The sequence below is a fragment of the Salvelinus namaycush genome, chromosome 35 (assembly GCF_016432855.1).
Source record: "Salvelinus namaycush isolate Seneca chromosome 35, SaNama_1.0, whole genome shotgun sequence".
NCBI lineage: Eukaryota > Metazoa > Chordata > Actinopteri > Salmoniformes > Salmonidae > Salvelinus > Salvelinus namaycush.
The window spans coordinates 23,566,941-23,591,136 of record NC_052341.1 but is presented as its reverse complement, the minus strand read 5'-3'; the positions used below and the strand labels follow the sequence as shown (position 1 = coordinate 23,591,136).

Below are 24,196 nucleotides of genomic sequence, written 5' to 3'. Positions count from 1 at the left end.
CAGAGGCAGGTGTCAGTCGTTGTCTCTGATTGGGAGCCATATTTAGGTAGCCTGTTTTCTATTGTGTTTTGTGGGTGATTGTTTCCTGTTTAGTGTTTGCACCATACGGGACTGTTTCGGTTTTCATTTATTCTCTTGTTCTTTTGTATTTATTCTCGATTAAATGATATTATGGATATGTACCACGCTGCATTTTGGTCCTCCTCTCCTTCCACCAACGAAAGCCGTTACACATAAGCCCAATTCTGCACTCGTTCACTCCCCTTCAATGATTTTGTTGTCCAAAACTAGGTTACTTCGGGTTCTTTTATTTCTTCCAAATCCCACAGACAATCTTCAAATAATATCCCATTTGATCAAATGATAAAGCTTGACACATAAAAATACGAATTACTTTTCAACTGTGGGGTTTCTTCTCAGAAGAAAACACATTGTCACATTCCCTATGTAAGTGAGAGTGAATGGCATGGAAGTGCCCTTTGGTGCTTCAACAGGTTGATACTTTCACATGAGGGAATAGGAAAGTTGTCAAGAGGTGTACAAATACCACCACTCCACCTCTTCAAAACCAATTTCTCTGAGACCTGTTTGTGCTTTGAGCCATTCAGTTTCTAGTGGAGCAGAAACCATTGGTGCACAAATATTGAAAGAGAAACAAAGAGAGGAATAAACAAGGCAAAGTTGAAATTAGATAGAAATAGAGGGCACAGGCATTTGACCTAGCCTAAGTACCGGTCTCTTTAGCTAACATTCCACACCTTGACACTCTTTGTCATTGCCAAGGAGGAGTGGAATGGTAGCTGAAGAGACTGGTACCCGGACTACATTTGACCCATTCTGCAACACAATCAGTATAGAGATAACCATGGAATGGAAATGTGACAAAGAAAAGAAAAAAGGCAAAACATTGTATCAAAACAATTTACTTTTAAATCACTTAATTTAGATTGTGAAGAACATACTGTGTAGTAAGTGGAATCTTATTGTCAGAAAGCAGTACACCCTGTTTACTTTGGCACTGATAAAACTGATCTTAGACCAGTGTGTATTATCCTTTGTCCTTCTCCTTGCCTCTACCATCAGTGATGTGATCAGCACCACATAGAAAAGTAAAAAGCATTCATTTCTGTTTAAGTATAAGATGCTGATATAGAAAATATTATTTCAGGTGTTGCTGAATTATCAGGGAAAATCACATATCTGCCCCCTCTTTTCTCTCCTCACCACGCCTTTTCTCTCCTTCCCTTTCCTCTCCCGTCTCTGTGTTGCAGGAGTCCTCCAGGCAACACTGTCACACAGAGGTAATGGGCATGGCGGGGTCTGAAATGGCGTGGGCGGGGTCACAGGTGAAGGAGACTGTGATGGCGTAGCGCGTTCCCCACGAGACCTGCTCTACGCGGTGAAGGTTTTCCGACCCTGAGGAAAAGAACGATACTCGCCCTGGAAGAGAAGAGAAAGAGGGGTCAGAAGAGAGATGGGTTGACGTCTCTCTGACCCTGGAGAGGAAGAGAGGAAGGGAGGTTAGGAATGAGGGATAAGAGGGGATCGATATGGGGTGGTGATCATCACACCTTGGAGGGAGATAAGAGAAGATTGGGGGTTAAACAGAGGGAGAGCACAGAGAATGTACAAGTGTTCAAATATCGGTGTTGAGGTAAAAAGTGTTGAGTGTTATATCTGAGTGTTGATTCTAGTGGGGTTAACACCAGTGGGATTGAAACTGACGCTATCTGCAGTGTTATTTGAATCACAGTGGAATCAACACTGTTGTTGTTACTCAACTGTGTGGAGTTAGTTTCCGTTAACTCTGAGTGCTTTGTTTGTTGCTGGTGGATTTTCAGAATAGATTGTTTTAACATCTATGTTTCTGCATGAACATTGATTGATTAATTGATCTTATGCTATACAAAGATAAATAACTGAAATTGTTCTAAACTTATCCAATGTGTAAGTGGTTGGACTTATTGCACCTATTACTGAGATGGTTGTTCCAGTTTACATGGTTTAGGTAGTCTTATTTATCAAGTTCTTTACCATAGCAGTTTTGAATGCAGGTTGTAGGTGATAAAATTGTTGAATATCCTCCCTTTGGCTGGATTCCAATAGGAATTACACATCACTTTGGGGCGGCAGGTAGCCTAGTGGTTGGCGCGTTGGGCCAGTAACTGAAAGGTTGCTAGATCGAATCCCCGAGCCGACAAGGTTAAAAATCGGTCGTTCTGCCCCTGAACAAGGCAGTTGAAACTTTGAAAGCCAGCATATTGTGACTTGCAGGTCTGATGTGGCCCATGAGCCTGGACTTTAAGACCATATTGTTAAGGAAAACTAGGCCATAACTATTCATTCAAACACATTCACTTAGGCAGTCACTTGGTGAAGGTGTCAGCACTGGAAGTTAATTAACCATGTCTCTGTCACTACAGCAACAACCATGTCTCTGTCACTAACAAACATAGTCATGGGTGGATAACTAACATCCAGTCAAAAGGCACTCTGGGAAATATGCTAATATGGCTTTACACCCTATAGTGTTAAAAACACCCAAACAAATTACTGTGACACTACATGGTTATTCACTGAGAAAGTGTAACAGCATCAAGTCTAATAAAGTGTTACTTTAAGTCAGAATTTGAAACAACCACGGTTTTAGGGACCCAACACTCTGGGGGTGTTAGTTTAACACTTTTTTTCAGTGGGTCACATATACACACTAAGAAAGTGTTACATTTAACACTGTGGTTGTTAAAAATCTGATTTCAAAATTGCTGTGAGGAAAGAGGGATGGAAGAAATAGTGAGTTATAAGGGAAGGGAGAGAAATCGCTGATACGGGTTGAGAGGACAAGGAGACATGGGCTAGGTAAAAGATGGTATAGGAAAAGAGTTGGAGAAAGACACAGCGGAGCCAGATATATACAAAAGAACCGACAAGGTGAGAGCAAGTACACAAACCCTGGATTTCTGATGCTACGCATTGGCCAATAAGAGACTTTGAAGCCACCGGTCAGCCATTTTGGCACTCCCTAGAAGGAGCAGTCCTCCATAGGAATGAATGGAGTGCAGTGGGGACAGTAACAATATAACTTTACATTATACTTAAAGGAAAATCTTTGTGTGTTTATATATATATATAATGTTGACAGTAATAAATGCATTTCTATAGCTACCAAAATATTTCTTACAACAGTGGGGGTGCCAATATGGAGGTGCGGTGGCTTCAAAGCACCGCCAGCTGTCAGACATATAGTGTATATATGAATCATTGGTTGTATCCCCAAGTTCTTTGCCTGACGACTCACCCTGAAATAAATTCCGTTGCTGCTATCGATTGCTACATCCATTCGGTCTGAAACTCGTTTGTGTGACTTCAAAATGAGGGGCGTTGTACAAAACAAACTCATCAGCGATTTGATCGATAAGGATGGGTAGCCAGGCAACCAAGTTCTAGCGTCTAAGGCCAACTTTTTTTACTAGACATGACTGTTGAGATTGGCTAGGTCAGCTAATAAAAAGTAGCTGCAGGACAAAGTAAAAGGATTCAAAAGCTCCTTAAAAAGTATATCCACTTCTACACCATTTTTGCTACACACTGCTGTTCCAATAAGCCTTCAGTATTACGCTCAACTGCAATAGCAAGGTGTCTTTCTAGGGCAGATCCTTATGATTGTTTTTTTATTGTGTGAGTGTTTTTGTCATTACCATTTAAATATAAAGCTGGAATTGTTGTCTGTTTTTTTATAGAGCATTATCTGGGAGGAAAGTTGTGTCTGATTTATATAAGTCCCCCTAGCTGTCTGATAGCAGAGGATGGCAGGGGAAATCGGCGGGAGGCGTTAATAGAATTTACACTTTGAAAAACTAGACAAAGGGAAAAAGGAGAGAAACGGTAAGGTGACAGCTAAACAAAAGACAGAGAGAGCGCTAGCGGAAATGACAAGAGCTATAATAGACATATAATGTTGCTTTTCCCTTCACTGAAAAGGAGGGTATTTCAGGTATTAATAAATGAATGGTATTAGTCATAGATAATGGTAAAGAACACTTCATTTGGGAATAATCCTTCTCAAGCCTGGGAAATGTAAAATATTTGAAACATTTATTATGAAAAGGCACTATTGTTGATAATGTGAATGTCAGCTACTACAGTCAAGTTCAAAATGATTGACACCCTTGATAAAGATGAGCAAAAAAGACACACAAAAAAAATAATACAAATACTGAGCTATATTGTATGCAACAAAAAAAAGGAAATTATATTATTTTATACTAATACAATTGCCCAGAGAAAGAGATTTCATATTTTCTACTCAAAAAGATAGGGGTCAAAATTATTGCCCGTGTTTTCAATACCTCACCTTGCAAGTATAAAGACACAGCCTTTTTCTAAAATGTTTTATGAGACTGAAGAACACTTTGGGAGGGATCTTAGACCATTCCTCCAAAAATAATATTTCCAGATTCTTGGTTTCCTTTGTCTGAGCTTAAGGACTTCCCTCTTCAATTTAAACCACGTATTCAATGGGGTTCAAGTTCAGAGACAGATGGCCATTGCAAAATAATGATTTTGTGTTTAACTAACCATTTTTTTGTGGATTTTGGGCCTCAGGACCAGCGTGAGCAAAATAACCACATAACATCAAAGATCTACCCCCATATTTTACAGTAGATATGGGGTTCTTTTCCACCATCTTTCTTTCGACACCAACCCCACCACTGGTGTGCATGGCCAAAGAGCTCTATTTTCATATCATCTGACCATTGGTTCAAATCCAAGCACTGGTTTGAATCCAAGTGCCGGTTTAAATCCAAGTGCCAATTAGGGCTGTTATGGTGACCGTATTACTGCCACACCGATGGTCACGAGTCATGACCGCATTCAAATTCTCCGTGACCGTTCAGTCACGGTAACTAGGCTTCTCCAAGCTCTGATGCTGCTGATGGTAATTAGTAGCGTACCAAACTTGCTAACGGCCTGGTACTCCGCTCTCTATTGTCCCTCTAATCACTCAGACATTAATGCAAATATAATCGAAAATCAAATCAAACACTTCATGAGTGCCCATGAGCTCATGTTGCGCAACATTTCAATAGGCTATGCAATTGCGTGAGAAAGTTGAGATTGCCTGTATTAAAAAGAGGATCCCATCCACTTTCTATAGGCTAGGCCTACTATATTTATTTCTCACCTTTCCTAATAGACTATTCCTTCGCTTCACACATTGCTTCGCTTTACAACAGGAGTATAGCCTACCTGGCTAGAATGAAAATGAAAACCTTGGCAAAAGCATCCTCCATTCGCTATTTAACGTGAACTCACCCCATTCCGTACAAAATGTGCGCAACCGCGACATTCAAAAAAGGCTACAAAGAAAACTAATGGAACTGTAGCGACTGTGTTGACTTCAAAATCTGGGGTGTGAACTACGTTTCTATTCAAGCGTTGATCGACATGGTAATGGCTCTATTGTATTGGAGAAAAGTTGAAAAAACTGACCCTCCGTTACATCGTGACGTGTCATGCCGTAACGTACAGCAAGCATAAAGCAACTATTTCTGTCTTACAATCTCTCTCCACCAGGTGTAGCACTTCTCTCATCGTTTATAAACAAGAAATGGACAGTGACTGGGGTAAGGGGGGGATACCTAGTCATTTTTTGCGTCATCACTGTAAGCGATCGTCACTCTCAAAGCCGCTGTTTACTTCTGAAGATCACTTTAGCACCGCCCTAAAAACCCAATTCAAATTCGACACAAACCTTCAAATAGGTATGTAATGACACATTATATAAACTCTTTATAGTGTTTTATTTACATTTTAGAGGCGATAAGGTGATAAGTTGGACAGATCGAGTGAAAAAAAGCAGTTTTACCACACGACATCTGTCCTCCTCACTACCACGCATTAGTTTCACTTCCCCACCCGCCATTTTTAAAAAGACCCGACGGAGGTCATTGCCTTCTTGAATCATGCAGAAACGGGCAGCGTGGAGGTCTCGGCATGGATTTAGGTGGAAAGTGGAGGTAGTGTGCTTTACAATGGTATTGACATTACAGTTGATCTGGAGGAATTACGTTTTTTGGGCACTAAAATAAGGTCAATTGTACGGACCAAGGCGATGTACAAAAGGGAGTGAGTTTACGTTAAGTGCATAGATGACATGTATTTTTTTCCCTGCCCCTGTTCTGAGACAGATGCATGATAATGGTCCATTCTAAATCAAAACTAATTTCACACATATAATATTTAGTATATGTAAAGACAACAATAAATTAAGAATAGTCTGATGGGTGGCAATATGATGATGCCCAATGTGTGCAGTAAGGCAAGAAACAGCAAAAAAAAAAGCGCCTTTTTTTAATCATAGTCGCACACCTCACGTAGCCTAGCCCAATAGGCCTATATATTTGATAAACTTGTATCACAACTAAATTGGCCAAATCTACTCCTGTTGACCAAAAGGTGGGTTTGAGGAGGCCCAAGCGAGCAGGGGGCAAGTCCACCATTTTTGAGCACAGTTGCTCCGGCCCGCCATCTCTGACATTCCATGCAGATGTATTGGTGCTTGCAAAGGACTCGTTGTCCTCCAAGTATCCGATGCTACGAAATCTCTCCCTGACCAAACAACAGCTCTCCCTGACCCAGCACAATCCCAAACACTGCAGGATCTGATAACCGCCACCAACCAGACCTCAGATGGGGTGGCTTCCATACCCACCTCCCTCACTGCAGAGACACTCCTCCGGCAGCATGCCCAAGCAGTCAGCTTCCCTGAGGAGCTAAAACCTCTGAAAGCCGGTAAGGAAGTGGCTAAGGACAGCCGTCTTCTCTCACTTGCCCCAGAGTACGACCAAATACTCGGAATGATCAGAGTTGGAGGGAGGCTGCGCCAAGCATATGTCTTGGATCCTGATGCTATCCATCCAATTATCTGAGACTCCAGACACCCTCTCACCAGCCTCCACATAAAGAGTTATGAGAAGCTTCTCCACTGGGTCAGAGAGAGTATATGGGGAGATGAGGTGGAAGTACTAGATACTTGGAGGATGAGGAGCCCTCGCAAGCACCAATACGCCTGCATGGAATGTCAGAAATGGCGGCCGGAGCAACTGTGCCCAAAATTGGGAATTTGCCCGGTGCTCGCTTGGCCTCTTAGCTGACCATTTCTGGGCCCAATACATTTGGGATTACTTACCAATCCTAGAGCACAGAGGGAAATGGGAGGAGGGAAATGGCCAGCCTGGACACTGGCCAAGTAGTAATGATAATGGACCCTCTACTCCCTTGAGCCTCCTGGGTGGTGGGCCATATCACCAAGACCATGCCTGAGACTGATGGTCGTGTTAGATCAAGGGAGATCCAGGTAAAGAACCTGACGTATATCTGGCCATTTGCCCAGATAATTCCTCTCCCTGAGATGACAGAGGACGTGGAGGGATGAGCTTTATGAGGAGTGTGGAATTCAACAAAATCCCAAGGTGGCTGTGGAAAAGGCCAATGGAGTTGGTGGAATCGACCCTTTAATTCATGGCCGCTTGCGCAGCTGGGCAAGAGTTCTTTAATTAGGTCGGGTGGAAATGTCAGACAGATCTCAACTCATTAAAAAGGAGGAAACGGCCACCGCCCCGACCTCGCTGCTTTCTCTCCCCCAACGCCTTCTAATCCAGACATTGTGTGTGTCGACAAATCAACATAACAGATTTGGTGGATTTATCTTTCATCTGAACTATCTGTTGCGCTCGGGAGAGCGGGCCATCAGTTATAGTTTATAGTTATTATCGCGGAGCGCAGATTGCCGCGCACGCTTCAAACCTATTGTGTTAAATCAATGGACAATGATCACGGCCCTACGGATCATCACGGCCCTACGGATCATCACGGCCCTACGGATCATCACGCCCCTACGGATCATCACGGCCCTACGGATCATCACGGCCCTACGGATCATCACGCCCCTACGGATCATCACGGCCCTACGGATCATCACGGCCCTACGGATCATCACGGCCCTACGGATCATCACGGCCCTACGGATCATCACGGGACAATTAAACCATTGATATATGGTCAAATGTAACGAAGTGATATGTACATAAGACAAATCTGGGAGTATGAAATATGAAATGTAATTTTTATTTGCAAAATTGATCACCCTGTGATCAAACCGATTGGGATTATAGATTGAGTAATTGATCGATTTATTTGCATTATGATTATGATGAACGGTTACGATCCTAATTGACTCAATCATGCTTCATATTGAACTGAATTGCTGAACTAATTCATTATGTTAATAATGAGAATGATTGTTATTATGATTTGACTTTGGGATTATGAATTTGATTTGATACATGTTGTTCTGTTTCCTTTGTTATGCAGCAAACAAAAAACTAACCATTAAATATACCACTTTGTGGTTAAAGTAATTCCTGCTTCAGTCTCCTCAATTCCTCTCAGTCATCTGACCCGTAACCACCTGTTCACCTTCACTATTGTCAGCCATCCTACCTGTCGGCTACACATACAGATTCCAATAATCTTTCAAACTTCTTAAATTGAAACACATTAAACCGCTTTACAACCGGTGTAGAGCCTAACTGGCATACATACAGTGCTGTGAAAAAGTATTTGCCCCCTTCCTGATTTCTTTGCACATGTCACACTTAAATGTTTCAGATCAAACAAATTGAAATATTACACAAAAATAACCAAAGTAAACACAAAATGCAGTTAAGTGATGATTGTATTTATTAAGGGAAAAAGCTATCCAAACCTTCATGGCCCTATGTGAAAAAGTAATTGCCCCCTAAACCTAGTAACTGGTTGTGCCACCCTCAGCAGCAACAACTGCAATCAAGCGTTTGTGATAACTGGCAATTAGTCTTCCACATCGCTGTGGAGGAATTTTGGCCCACTCTGCAGAATTGCTTTAATTCAGCCTCATTGGAGGGTTTTCGAGCATGAACCGCCTTTTTAAGGTCACGCCACAGCATCTCAATTGGATTCAAGTCCGGACTTTGACTAAGCCACTCCAAAAAAAAAAAAAACCCACGTGGGATTCAGCTTGAGGTCACGAACTGATGGCCGGACATTCTCCTTCAGGGTTTTTTGGTAGAGAGCAGAATTCATGGTTCAATCAATCACAGCAAGTCGTCCAGGTCCTGAAGCAGCAAAGTAGCCCCAGACCATCACACTACCACCACTACCGCCACCATCACCACCATCACTACCATCACTACCACCACCATATTTGACTGTTGGTATGATGTTCTTTTTCTGAAATGCTGTGTTACTTTTACGCCAGATGTAACGGGACGCACACCTTCCAAAAAGTTCTACTTTTGTCTCGTCAGTTCACAGAACATTTTCCCGAAAGTCTTGAGGATCATCCAGATGTTTTTTGCCAAAAGTGAGACGAGCATTTATGCTATTTTTGGTCAGCAGTGGTTTTCGCCTTGAAACTCTGCCATGGATGCCATTTTTGCGCAGTCTCAATCTTATGGTTGAGTCATGAACACTGACCTTAACTGAGGCAAGAGAGGCCTGCAGTTCTTTAGATGTTGTTGTGGGTTCTTTTGTGACCTCTTGGATGAGTCGTCTGTCACACCCTGGCCTTAGTTATCTTTGTTTTCATTATTATTTTAGTTAGGTCAGGGTGTGACATGGGGAAGTATGTGTTTTGGTTTGTCTAGGGGTTTGTAGGTTTAATGGGGAAATGTCTTGTCTAGGTGTTTGTATGTCGATGGCTGCCTAGATTGGTTCTCAATTAGAGACAGCTGTGGTTTATTGTCTCTAGTTGGGAGCCATATTTAAGGCAGCCATGGGCCTCATGTGTTTGTGGGTAATTGTCTATGTTGAACGTTTGTGGCTTGTCAGTGCACTTACGTTATTTAGCTTCACGGTCGTTTGTTGTTTTGTTAGTTTGTGTATAGTGTTCGTTTTCGTGTTTTTTTCTCTCTTCCACAATAAAGAGATGTATTTTGCACACGCTGCGCCTTGGTCCAATCTCTCTCAAGAAGACGATCGTGACAGAATTATCCACCAATCTAGGACCAAGCGGCGTGTCAAGCGGCAACAGGACCCACCTACACAGGATTCATGGACATGGGAGGAGATATTGGATGGAAAGGGACCTTGGGCACAACCAGGAGAATATCGCCTCCCTCGTGAAGAGCTGGAGGCAGCTAAAGCCGAGAGGAGGCGATATGAGGAGGCAGCACGGAAGCAAGGCTGGAAGCCCGTGAGTACAACCCAAAAATTTCTTGGGGGGGGCCTTAAAGGGAGTGTGGCGAAGTCAGGTAGGAGACCTGCGCCTACTCCCTGTACTTACCGTGGAGAGCGAGAGTACGGGCAGACACCGTGTTACGCAGTAGAGCGCATGGTGTCTCCTGTACGCGTGCATAGCCCGGTTCGGTACATTCCAGCTCCACGTATCGGCCGGGCTAGATTGAGCGTTGAGCCGGATGTCATGAAGCCGGCCCAACGCATCTGGTCACCAGTGCGTCTCCTCGGGCCGGCTTACATGGCACCAGCCTTACGCATGGTGTCCCCGGTTCGCCTAAATAGCCCGGTGCGGGTTATTCCACCTCCCCGCACTGGTCGGGCGACGGGGAGCATACAACCAGGTAAGGTTGGGCAGGCTCAGTGCTCAAGGGAGCCAGTACGCCTGCACGGTCCGGTATTTCCGGCGCCACCTCCCCGCCCCAACCCAGTACCACCTGTGCCTCCTCCACGCACTAGCCCTATGGTGCGTGTCTCCAGCCCTTTACCACCAGTGCCTACACCACGCACCAAGCCTCCTGTGTGTCCCCAGAGTCCTGTGCGTCCTGTTGCTGCTCCCCGCACTAGCCCTGAGATGCGTGTCCCCAGTCCGGTACCACCAGTTCCGGCACCATGCACTAGGCCTAATGTGCGCTCCCAGGGTCCAGCATGCCCTGTTCCTTCTCCCCGCACTAGCCTGAAGGTGCGTGTCCTTAGCCCGGTACCTCCAGTTCCGGCACCACGCACCAGGCCTACAGTGCGTATCAGCCGGCCAGAGTCTGCCGTCTGCCCAACGGCGCCTGAACTGCCCGTCTGCCCAACGGCGCCTGAACTGCCCGTCTGCCCAACGCCGTCTGAACTGTCCGTCTGCCATGAGTCTTCAAAGCCGCCCGTCTGTACTGAGCCTGCAAAGCCGCCCGTCTGCCATGAGCCTTCAGAGCCGTCTGCCAGACAGGAGCCGCCAGAGCCTACCGCCAGACAGGAGCCGCCAGAGCCTTCCGCCAGACAGGAGCCGCCAGAGCCTTCCGCCAGACAGGATCAGCCAGAGCCGTCCGCCAGCCAGGATCAGCCAGAGCCGTCCGCCAGCCATGAGCAGCCAGATCCGTCAGCCAGCCATGAGCAGCCAGATCCGTCAGCCAGCCATGAGCAGCCAGATCCGTCAGCCAGCCATGAGCAGCCAGATCCGTCAGCCAGCCATGAGCAGCCAGATCCGTCAGCCAGCCATGAGCAGCCAGATCCGTCAGCCAGCCATGAGCAGCCAGATCCGTCAGCCAGCCATGAGCAGCCAGATCCGTCAGCCAGCCATGAGCAGCCAGATCCGTCAGCCAGCCATGAGCAGCCCAGCCAGGATCCGCCAGAGCCGTCCAGCCAGGATCCGCCAGAGCCATCCAGGCAGGATCCGCCAGCCAATCCGGTGCTGTCCCTCAGTCAGGAGCTGCCGTCCCTCAGTCCGGAGCTGCCCCTTATCCTGGTGCTGCCCCTTATCCTGGTGCTGCCCCTTATCCTGGTGCTGCCCCTTATCCTGGTGCTGCCCCTTATCCTGGTGCTGCCCCTTATCCTGGTGCTGCCCCTTATCCTGGTGCTGCCCCTTAGTCCGGTGCTGCCCCTTAATCCAGTGGGGTTAAGTTGGAGGGTGGTCATTTGGAGGAGGCTACGAAAGCGGGTAGTGACTATGGTGGGGTGGGGACCACGACCAGTACCAGAGCCGCCACCGTGGACAGACGCCCACCCAGACCCTCCCCTAGACTTTATGCTGGTGCGCCCGGAGTTCGCACCTTAAGGGGGGGGTTATGTCACACCCTGGCCTTAGTTATCTTTGTTTTCATTATTATTTTAGTTAGGTCAGGGTGTGACATGGGGAAGTATGTGTTTTGGTTTGTCTAGGGGTTTGTAGGTTTAATGGGGAAATGTCTTGTCTAGGTGTTTGTATGTCGATGGCTGCCTAGATTGGTTCTCAATTAGAGACAGCTGTGGTTTATTGTCTCTAGTTGGGAGCCATATTTAAGGCAGCCATGGGCATCATGTGTTTGTGGGTAATTGTCTATGTTGAACGTTTGTTGCTTGTCAGTGCACTTACGTTATTTAGCTTCACGGTCGTTTGTTGTTTTGTTAGTTTGTGTATAGTGTTCGTTTTCGTGTTTTTTTCTCTCTTCCACAATAAAGAGATGTATTTTGCACACGCTGCGCCTTGGTCCAATCTCTCTCAAGAAGACGATCGTGACATCGTCGCTGCGCTCTTGGGGTAATTTTGGTAGGCCGGCCACTCCTGGGAAGGTTCAACACTGTTCCAAATTGTCTCCATTTGTGGATAATGGCTCTCACCGTGGTTCGCTTGAGTCCCAAAGCTTTAGAAATGGCTTTGTAACCCTTTCCAGACTGATAGATGTTAATTACTTTGTTTCTCATCTGTTCCTGAATTTCTTTGGATCGCGGCATGATGTCTTGCTTTTTGAGATCTTTTGGCCTACTTCACTTTGTCAGACAGGTTCTATTTAAGTGATTTCTTGATTCAACAGGTCTGGCAGTAATCAGGCCTGGGTATGGCTAGTGAAATTGAACTCAGCTTTCCATAAATTGTGATTAACCACAGTAAATTCATGATTTAAAAAGGGGGGCAATTACTTTGTCATGAAGGTTTGAATAGCTTTTTTCCCTTCATAAATCAAATTATCACTTAAAAACCGCATTTTGTTTTTACTTGGGTTATCTTTGTGTAATATTGTTTGATGATCTGACACATTTAAGTGTGACAAATGTGCAAAAAAATAAGAAATCAGGAAGGGGACAAATACTTTTTCACAGCACTGTAGGTGGCGCGTGAGCTTCAAGTTTGGGAGAGATCATTTGCACCATAAAAAAAGCACCTTTATAATAAAAACATTATATGCATAATCACGTGGTAACTTTTGAGAACAGTGTTTTCCCGCTAATTGATTACATTTTGGAACATTCGCGTGAAGAAATATCCTAATAGTTGATCAACATCTTAAGATAAACATTCTGATCGGTTGCATCAGCCTAATTGCTTTTAAATGTTGTGTTTATACGAGTGGCTGTATTAATTTGGGATCTATCGATTCCCACAACTGTCCCAGAGTATGTTTGGAATATTTATTTATTGCACAATAGGACATGTTGACCAATAAAATGTATACTTTTGTACTATGGGGGATAGTAGATTGACAGAGGCTAGTGCTTTTGCCGTTCGTTAGTCCTATTCATCTTGTTGGCTGACAAAAAGTAGGATAAATGTGGAGAGTTCTTCTAACAGCTTCAATATGAAACTCGGAATTCGATGAGGGACGCACGCAGTTGCGTCCCGGATGCATTTGTCTTCACTTGTAGCCTACTTCGGAACTGAGATGCCTGTGAGAAGGACCAGATCACCTGACAGGCATTTGCTAATAACAATTGAGATATCTGAGAGAGCCATGTGAGCGATAGGCGCTTCGGAACACAGCAGCCGGGAAAAGGGAATTCTAATTATTATATTCAGCCCAAGGGCCCAGCGGCCACTTTGGTCGCAAAAGGCTCCGAATTCTAAGCAAATCTTGTCTGCTAAATTAACTAGTGTAGCCCACAGCCGTATGGCATAGCCATATCAGGGCCTAACATAAGAGTATGCTATTCTGTTCTTCCGAAAAAGACTACATTTTCTTCATATCATGTTTATTTAGACTGGTCTTAAATAAATAATGGGTTTATTGTGATAGTGAAGGCTATATTAAATGGATTTATTAGACTTTTGAAATTGAATTTCCAAAGGTCTGCATCAATGGCTTGTAGGCTGTGCGTGGAAGCCAGGAGATGCAAAAAGTTGTCTATTAAATAGCAGTTATTTGCTTAACAATCACTGGCTGACAAAAAAAAGAAAAATAGTTATTTTCCCACGCACACCAGTGGTGGGTTTGGCTTAGAAATCAAGGATCTGAAAATATTCTGTATGAAGGAATGGTCAAAGATCCTTCCCAATGTGTTCTCCAATCTCCTAAAATATTTTTGAAAAAGGCTCAGTGGTATTGAAAACAAGGGAGTCAATAATTTTGTCCCCCACCTTTTTGAGAGAAAATAATTTTCTAAGTACACATATTTATTAAAATCTTACTCTGAGCAATTGTATTAGTATAAAATACACTTTGCAAAAAATTATGTCAAATACTATATAGCTCAGTATTTGTATTATTGGTTTTATAGTTTTCTTTGCTCATCTTTATCAACCGTGCCAATCATTTTGGACCTGACTATATATCAAGCCAATGGATTAGTGATACAATAAGAGACGGTAGAAAAATGATCTAATCTGAGAAAGCTTCAATCAAATCAATTATAATATGGATAGTTCCAGTCTTACCTCACAATTGGTCAATGAGTATTCCAACCATTCATGTTCTTCATGACACAGTCACAGTTGAATGAATAGAATTCACATGCCTCTGCTCCTCCTCTAGCTTAGCAGCTTACAGATTTATGGAGCAGTGCCAATATTCAGGAGGATATACAGTAAATTATCTTTGCATGCATAATCACGTCAGTGAAGCTCAAGCGTGGCCGTGCACATTTCTCCATGAGACCAGATACAAAGCTAAGAGGCTGCTAGTGAGCAAATCAAATCAGACTCCTATCAGCCAGACTCCAAACCAACCCACTGATATTGCTGTGCCCATGGCCCCACAGGCTATTGTATTTTATGAGGCTATTTAAACCTCGGCTGAGTTTCAGTGAGTAGAGGGGAAGGGAGGGAGAGAGTTAGGGTTAGTAGCTTTTGCTAGTCTGCCCTGGCTACAAAGGCAGGCCAATTGTGATCTTTTGCCAAATTATTAGCAAAGATCTGATCTGATTTGTCAAAAGACCAATAACTGGGCAAAATATCAGAATTGGGCTGCCTGTGAAAATGCAGCTATTGAACATGAAGGAGATAAGTGTTCTCTGTCTCCAAGTTAAAGTACATGGTTGCAGCTCAACAGTGGCTGTAGTGGCATCCACTCCTTAGTTTCCTCTCCTTTAACTACACTCATATGAAGAAACAGGATAGAAGGAAGCAGTGTGGCAGAAAAATAATGGACGAAGCTTAATCAATTCTTTGAAACAGATGTGCAGGGCTAGAACAAAAGCCTGCACACACAGTAGCTCTCCAGGATGTGAGTTGGAGACCATTGATGTAGAAAGAGACAAGGCAAGAAGGGAAGGAGGAAAGGAAGCTACCTCAGACTATTAATAGATGCAGGTGTATGACTCATCCAACCCTGTAGACAGTAGAAGCTGCTTAGCCTACAAACTTTACACCACCCACGCTCTCATCAGCAGAAAAGCATCCCTATCCTCCAGACAATTAATCTATTCCTCCCACACCACCATAATTAATGATCTGCACTGTCACTTTCTTTCTCCCCAAACTGCCAGGTGTGTTATGCATGAATTAGTTATCTGATTTTAAACTGTATATCTCGGAGTCTCATAAATATATTAAAGTGCCTGGGTTGACTTATGTGCAAACCCCTAATGTTAAAGTAACGAACTCCTGCGTTGTGGATGTAAAGAACCCTTTGTGTCTGTAAATATTCCGTTTGTACATATTGATATATCCTTGTATGATCTGCTAATAGGAGTACAAGGGGGATCGTCTACAGCAGGGGTAGGCTGAATCACATCCGATAGTGCGGCGCATAATTGGCCCAGCATCGTCCGTGTTTGGCCGCCATTGTAAATAAGAATTTGTTTTTAACTGTCCTTAAAAAAAATGTTAAGATATTCACCTGGGGGTCCGCAGCCCGCTAGGGGTACTGCAGGAGGTACAAAAATACTTAACACAAAATTATTTAAAAGAAAAATAGTTTTATGTTTTTAGGAATATCGCTAGAAACAACATAAAATATGTTTTAATTACATAAACTACCTACTGTAGAAAATATGATAATATCTTGCAGCAAGTGCTGCTGGTAACCTTTCTTGACTTTGACCTTTGTTAAACCAGCTTAACGAAAATGTGTTTGGAGTTACCTTCTAGCTAACAGGCTGTTAAATTACACTTCCTCTTCCCATTATTATGTAGGGAGGTCAAAATAATGAAAAACTATCTACCAAATCTATTAATTAAAAAAAGTACAAAAAAAGATAACTTCTCCTTGCCATTATCATTCACCCGAGGTTGGCTAATATATGATGGGGGTCCCTGGGTCGCGGTTTGCCTGGGAGGGGGTCCCTGGGCAAGAAACGGTTGAAGACCCCCAGACAAGCAGCCACAGAGGGACGACTGGGATTCGTGGTCTTAAAAGCACCAATCAGACAAGCCACCTGTATAGATTCCCTCTGATCCTACAGGATAACACCCATTAACTCCTGTGACTTGACAGACATGCCCTTTTCGCCACTTCCTTCGATCCCTGGATCTGCATCTCTCCTCCTCTGCCTCAATCTCTCCATCTCACAGCTTAATCTCTCCTTTCCTTCCTGATCTGTTTCTCCCCTTTCAATCTCTCTCTCCCGCATTCCTTCTCCCTACAAAATATGTCTCCCTCCCTCTCCCCACTGCTATCTCAAACAGCCCTAATTATCTCAGTGTGGGGTTCACTGCATCATTAGACCACAGAAGTGGGGTGATCTTCATTCAATACAATGATACAGTGAACACGTCTCCCACTTGGCTCCAACCTGGAAATAACTACTCCTGAATAACATCATGAATTATGCCGGAGTTTCTTTCGCTCAATCTTCATAAGCAACGGCACACTGACACTCCAAACCCCACTGGATCAGTTTTAAGCTCTGCTCCGTCTTCTCTCTCATATAATAATGTAATGTGGCTCAGCGGAGGACTCCGAGGGCTCTGAAAATGGACATATGGTAGTCCCAGTTTTAAACCATTCAGGCTCACCCTCTCCTTCATTCTTTTTTCATCCCCTGCCTCCCTGTCATACATGTCATATATACAGTACCAGGCAAATGTTAGGACACACCTACTCATTCAAGGGTCATTCTTTATTTTTACTATTTTCTACATAGAAGAATAACAGTGAAGACATTAAAACTATGAAATAACACATATGGAATCATGTAGTAACCAAAAAAAAGTGTTAAACAAATCAAAATATATTTTATATTTCAAATTCTTCAAAGTAGCCACCCTTCGCCTTGATGACAGCTTTGCACACTCTTGGCATTCTCTCAACCAGCTTCATGAGGTAGTCACCTGGAATGCATTTCAATTAACAGGTGTGCCTTGTTAATTTGTGGAATTTCTTTCCTCCTCCCAGCTGCCCACTGCACTGAGGCTAGAAAACACTGTCACCACCGATAAATCTACAATTATCGAGAATTTAAATAAGCATTTTTATACGGCTGGCCTTGCTCTGCACCCCCCACAGCAGCTTGCCCAAGCCTCCCCCATTTCTCCTTCACCCAAATCCAGATAGCTGATGTTCTGAAAGAACTGCAAAATCTGGACCCCTAAAAAAAAAAATCAGCTAGGCTAAACAATCTGGACCCTCTCTTTCGAAAATTATCTGCCAAAATTGTTGCAAACCCTATTACTAGCCTGTTCAACCTCTCTTTTGTATCGTCTGAGATTCCCATAGATTGGAAAGCTGCCGCGGTCATCCCCCTCTTCAAAGGGGGAGACACTCTAGACCCAAACTGTTATAGAACTATATACATCTTACCCTGCCTTTCTAAGGTCTTCGAAAGCCAAGTTAACAAACAGATCACCGACCATTTCGAATCCCACCGTACCTTCTCCGCTATGCAATCTGGTTTCCAAGCTGGTCACGAATGCACCTTAGCCACGCTCAAGGTCCTAAGTGATATCATAACCGCCATCGATAAAAGACAGCATTGTGCAGCAGTCTTCATCGCCTGGTTCACCAACTACTTCTCAGATAGAGTTCAGTGTGTCCAATCGAAGGGCCTGTTGTCCGGACCTCTGGCAGTCTCTATGGGGGTGCCACAGGGTTCAATTCTCGGGCCGACTCTTTTCTCTGTATACATCAATGATGTCGCTCTTGCGGCTGGTGATTCTCTGATCCACCTCTACGCAGACGACACCATTCTGTATACTTCTGGCCCTTCTTTGGACACTGTGTTAACTAACCTCCAGATGAGCTTCAATGCCATACAACCCTTCCGTGGCCTCCAATTGCTCTTAAATGCAAGTAAAACTAAATGCATGCTCTTCAACCGACAGCTGCCCGCCCGCCTAGCATCACTACTCTGGACGGTTCTGACTTAGAATATGTGGACAACTACCTAGGTGTCTGGTTAGACTGTAGACTTCCAGACTCACATTAAACATCTCCAATCCAACATTTTAATCTAGAATCGGCTTCCTATTTCACAACAAAGCATCCTTCACTTATGCTGCCAAACATACCCTCGTAAAACTGACTATCCTACCGATCCTTGACTTCGGCGATGTCATCTACAAAATAGCCTCCAACACTCTACTCAGCAAATTGGATGCAGTCCATCACAGTGCCATCCATTTCGTCACCAAAGCCCCATATACTACCCACCACTGTGACCTGTATTCTCTCGTTGGCTGGCCCTCGCTTCATATTCGTTGCCAAACCCACTGACTCCAGGTCATCTATAAGTCCTTGCTAGGTAACGCCCTGCCTTATCTCAGCTCACTGGTCACCATAGCAGCACCCACCCATAGCACGCGCTCCAGCATGTATATTTCACTGGTCACCCCGAAAGCCAATCTCACCTTTGGCCGCCTTTCCTTCCAGTTCTCTGCTGCCAATGACTGGAATGAATTGCAAAAATCACTGAAGCTGGAGACTCATATCTCCCTCACAAACATTAAGCATCAGCTATCAGAGCAGCTTACAGATCATTGCACCTGTACATAGCCCATCTGTAAATAGCCCATCCAACTACCGCATCCCCATATTTTTATTTATTTACACACATACATATATAAATAATATATTTACACACATATACACATCTTTTTTTTTTTTTTTTTTTTAATTGCTCCTTTGCACCCCAGTCTCTCTACTTGCACATCATCTTCTGCACATCTTTCACTCCAGTGTTTATTTGCGAAATTGTAATTATTGCCACTACGGCCTATTTATTGCCTTACTTCCCTAATCTTACTTCATTTACACACACTGTATATAGTCTTTTCTATTGTGTTATTGACTGTACGTTTGTTTATTTCTTGTTTGTTTATTCCATGTGTAACTGTGTTGTTGTTTGTGTCACACTGCTTTGCTTTATCTTGGCCAGGTCACAGTTGTACATGAGAACTTGTTCTCAACTGGCCTATCTGGTTAAATAAAGGTGAAATAAAATAAAAATTAATTAATGTGTTTGAGACAATCAGTTGTGTGACAAGGTAGGGGTGGTATACAGAAGATGGTCTTTTACCAAATAGGGCTATGTCCATATTATGGCAAGAACAGCTCAAATAAGCAAAGAGAAATGACGGTCCATCATTACCTTGAGACATGAAGGTCAGTCAATCCGGAACATTTCAAGAACTTTGAAAGTTTCAAGTGCAGTCGCAAAAACCATCAAGCGCTATGATGAAACTGGCTCTCATGAGGACCGCCACAGGAAAGGAAGACCCAGACTTACCTCTGCTGCAGAGGATGAGTTCATTAGAGTTACAGGCCTCAGAAATTGCAGCCCAAATAAAAGTAACATACACATCTCAACATCAACTGTTCAGAGGAGTGTGTGAAATCAGACCTTCATGGTTGAATTGCTTCCAAGGAACCACTACTAAAGGACACCAATAATAAGAGACTTGCTTGGGTCAAGACACACGAGCAATGGACATTAGACCGGTGGAAATCTGTCCTTTGGTCTGATAAGTACATGTCTTAGTGAGACGCAGAGTAGGTGAACGGATGATCTACGCATGTGTGGTTCCCACCGTGAAGCATGGAGGAGGTGGTGAGATGGTGTGGGGGTGCTTTGCTGGTGACACCGTCAGTGATTTATTTAGAATTCAAGGTACACTTAACCAGCATGGCTACCACAGCATTCTGCAACGATACGCCATCCCATCTGGTTTGCACTTAGTGGGACTATCATTTTTCAACAGGACAATGACCCAACACACCTCCAGGCTGTGTAAGGGCTATTTGACCAAGAAGGAGACTGATGGAGTGCTACATCAGATGACCTGGCCTCCAAAATCACCCGACATCAACTCAATTGAGATGGTTTGGGAAGAGTTGGACTGCAGAGTGAAGGAAAAGCAGCCAACAAGTGCTCAGCATATGTGGGAACTCCTTCAAGACTGTTGGAAAAACATTCCAGGAGAAGCTGGTTGAGAGAATGCCAAGTGTGTGCAAAACTGTCATCAAGGCTACTTTGAAGAATCTAAAATATATTTAAGATTTGTTTAACACTTTTTTGGTTACTACATGATTCTCCCATACGTGTTATTTCATAGTTTTTATGTCTTCACTATTATTCTACAATGTAGAAATTGTAAAAATAAAGAAAAACCCTTGAATGAGTAGGCATGTCCAAACATTTGACAGGTACTGTATATTCTCTATTTTAAAAATAAAGGGCTTCGGTCGTGTGCCGAGAAGATTCACAGCAGTCCCTCTTCAAAAGCCTTCACAGTCTTTCCTTCTTTTTTTCTTCCCCATTCTTTCTCTCAGCAGTCACATACATGTCATTTGCATGTTCTCTCTTTAATAATAAAGGACTTCGGTCATGTGTATTCTGAAGGTCTGTCAGATGAGACCACAGAACTCAATTCCATGAGACGAGAAAGAAAATAAAAATACATAGTAGAGGAAAGAGAGAAGACGGCAAAATAGATTGTTTCAGAAACTACAAGAGGCGGATAAATCCATAGCCAGAACAGAGAAAAAGTGAGAAAGGGTGAGAGAACGCAAGCCCAGAGTCTCATGTGGAGAGGACTGAATATGGACATCACACACTTCCACTCAACCAGCGGTGTCAAACACAAGACACAGAGAGATAATATCTAATCCCATCAGTTTCTTTTGACACTAAACAGTTTACACATAACCACCATACTTTACAATCATCTATAAATAAATGCAGACTATTAATTACCAGGAGGATAAGAGTGAGAGTTAACATGATCAACAGTGTTACCTAATACAGCGACTGACAACAGCATTAGCCGAGGCCCCCCAAGGACAATCACGGCTAATCCTGCAGCATTTACGGCCTTACTTCCACACAGCCACCCATTTACAGGGGATTAGGGCTCATTTAGACTACACAAACACTACTTTAACCATAGAGAGAGTGGACACTTACGAAGCACTGCTAACACTGTTAAACGCTGATTACAATGTACAGCCAAAAGCGATAGTAATAATGTCATAATAATAATGAGAATAATAATAAAGGGATAGTAAAAATGAATAGCACTTACAAAGAGTTTTCCACTAGATTTTGAACTGTTTTACATTGTATGGAGATTTACCTGCTCGCGGTTCCACAGTGCGGTTGCCATTGGAGTCCATGAAGATGAACCTGCCTCCGGTGAAGTCTGTTCCGTAGTCAGACAGGTAGAGCAGAGAGGTGTAGTCAAAGGATCCGTAGGTTACCTGTTATGTTGGTAAACACACAACAGGTTTTTAAATCTCTGCAGACAAACAATACACTCACTTGTTGGCAGTAATACAGAGTGGGATTCTTTTTTTGTTCATACCTATATGCCTTAAATTTTCCCAGCACCAGACGTCAATTTGGGAAGTTTTGCCTTATTCAAGTATTTTCATCAAACAACATGTACCGAAAAGGAATAAATGCCAGCAAGGGAGATTTAAGGAGCTTCTAAAAATCGATACATCTAATTGGACTGATGTTTGATTAGGCTATATGAAAGATTAACTGTTGCAAACAACTGTTGTCATGTCTACAATAGTGATTGTTTAGCCAGGGGGTTTGATGAATAAAAAAAATCATAAATAATAAATATATATATCTTTATTTAACTAGGTAAGTCAGTTAAGAACTTATTCTCATTTACAATGACGGCCTACCAGGGAACAGTGGGTTAACTGCCTTGTTCAGGGGCAGAATGACTGATTTTTACCTTGTCAGCTCGGGGATTCGATCCAGCAACATTTAGGTTACTGTCCCAACGCTCTAACCACTAGGCTACCTGCAAGCCCGGAAACACAAATAAAACATCTAAAAACCATCTAATCAAACCAAATTACACCAGGGACATAACTAAAATGTTCTTCTTCAATTTGGGAACATAGTCCCATAATAGTGTTTCAGTCCTCACTGGATGAGCATGGCAAGGTTATGTTGCACTGTTTTACATAGCACTTTTCCCCTTATATGCATTTAACAGTGGCACACTAGCGCTGCAAAACAATATATAACAAATATTAAAAACTTTATTTGGATACAGCAGTATGATTGATGGAGTGGAAACCAGCCCCAAAGACACTTAAAACCATTTACATTTAAATGAGGGCCTGGTTGGGCCAATTAAACCTGGTGGAGGGGGAAGGGGCAGGGTGGAGAGGACAGATGGGGGAGAGAGCTGGTGCTTTTGGATTACATTTTCCCAGCTGTCGAGGAGCCGAGAGAGAGAGGATAAGGTGACATTAATTTATATTGCGGAAGACTCAGAGGAGATATGATGAGAAGTTTTTGGGGCACAGTAAAATGAATAATGATCAGAGATACCCAGAATATCTAATATGCGCACGGACACAGGCAGAAGGCGAACACACACACACACGATGGAGCATCAGCAAATGAAGAATGCTCAAAGATACGAGAACACACACCTTAGCGAACAGATAAGATAAACATTCCGACATATCCTTTGGGACCTTTATCTGTAGTGTGCAATGTGTACAAACAGCTCTTACAGTCCTATCAATTGAATAACCCAATGAATTTCAAAAAGTTTGCTTTGCCGAGGTCCACAGTCGAGACATCACAGGAAGATGGAATGGGAGGAATCACAGTCTGGTATGAAATAATCACTTCATTCTATTGCCCTGCTGGCTAAACAATAATGAGATATATTCATGTGCGATCAAAGCTGCATTCAATCTCGCAGAAAATACGCAACTTTCAATTAACCATGAACTTACCCTCAAGGCTATATTTCAAATCACTTTTCGGAGAGAAAAATTAAATAATACATTTTACTCGCCCCAAAACACATTCAATAGGTTTTCCTGTTCCATAATGTACTTTTTATGAAGTCATTGATATAGAACTACTGTACAAAAATTTCATCCTTGAATATGAAATCTGTTTCATAAATATTAAAAGGGGATATTTAAACACAGATGAGAGGAAGTGTATGCTTTACACGGGTCTGACTACAGTCAGCGGGTCTGCTGTACTGTGAAACAGGAGAAGGGGACATTCATTGCATTTTGGTAAGCTAGGAGGCTTCAACACTTCTTGACTACACAACTAAAGTGATGTGAGAAAGACCTTTAAAAACAGGTCAACATTCACAAGGCCGAAGGGCCAGACGGATTACCAGGACGTGTACTCCGAGCAGGCGCTGACCAACTGGCAAGTGTCTTCACTGACATTTTCAACCTCTCCCTGTCTGAGTCTAATACCAACATGTTTCATGCAGACCACCATAGTCCCTGTGCCCAAGAACACTAAGGTAACCTGTCTAAATGACTACCAACCCGTAGCCATGAAATGCTTTGAAAGGATGGTCATGGCTCACATAACACCATTATCCCAGAAACCCTAGACCCACTCCAATTTGCATACTGCCCTAACAGATCCACAAATGATGCACTCTATTGCACTCCACACTGCCCTTTCCCACTACAGCTCAGCATTAAACACCATAGTGCCCTCAAAGCTCATCACTAAGCAAAGGACCCTGGGACTAAACACTTCCCTCTTCAACTGGATCCTAGACTTCCTGACGGGCCACCCCCAGGTGGAAAGGGTAGGTAACACATCCGCCACGCTGATCCTCAACACAGGGGCC

At 43.4% G+C, this 24,196-nt stretch overlaps 1 protein-coding gene across 1 annotated transcript in view; it reads right to left on the bottom strand.

Annotated features, from left to right (window-relative positions):
* Positions 1–288: 288 nt before the first annotated feature.
* uts2r2 (urotensin-2 receptor 2) overlaps positions 289–24,196 on the bottom strand; it is a 37,450-nt gene continuing 13,542 nt past the window's right edge. Inside the window, exons 8-9 of the mRNA XM_038975340.1 lie at positions 21,683–21,806; positions 289–1,440 (exon numbers count right to left, since the gene is read on the bottom strand). Coding sequence (XP_038831268.1) covers positions 1,292–1,440; positions 21,683–21,806 — 273 coding nt within the window. The 3' untranslated portion in view covers positions 289–1,291. The remainder of the gene's footprint in view (positions 1,441–21,682; positions 21,807–24,196) is intronic.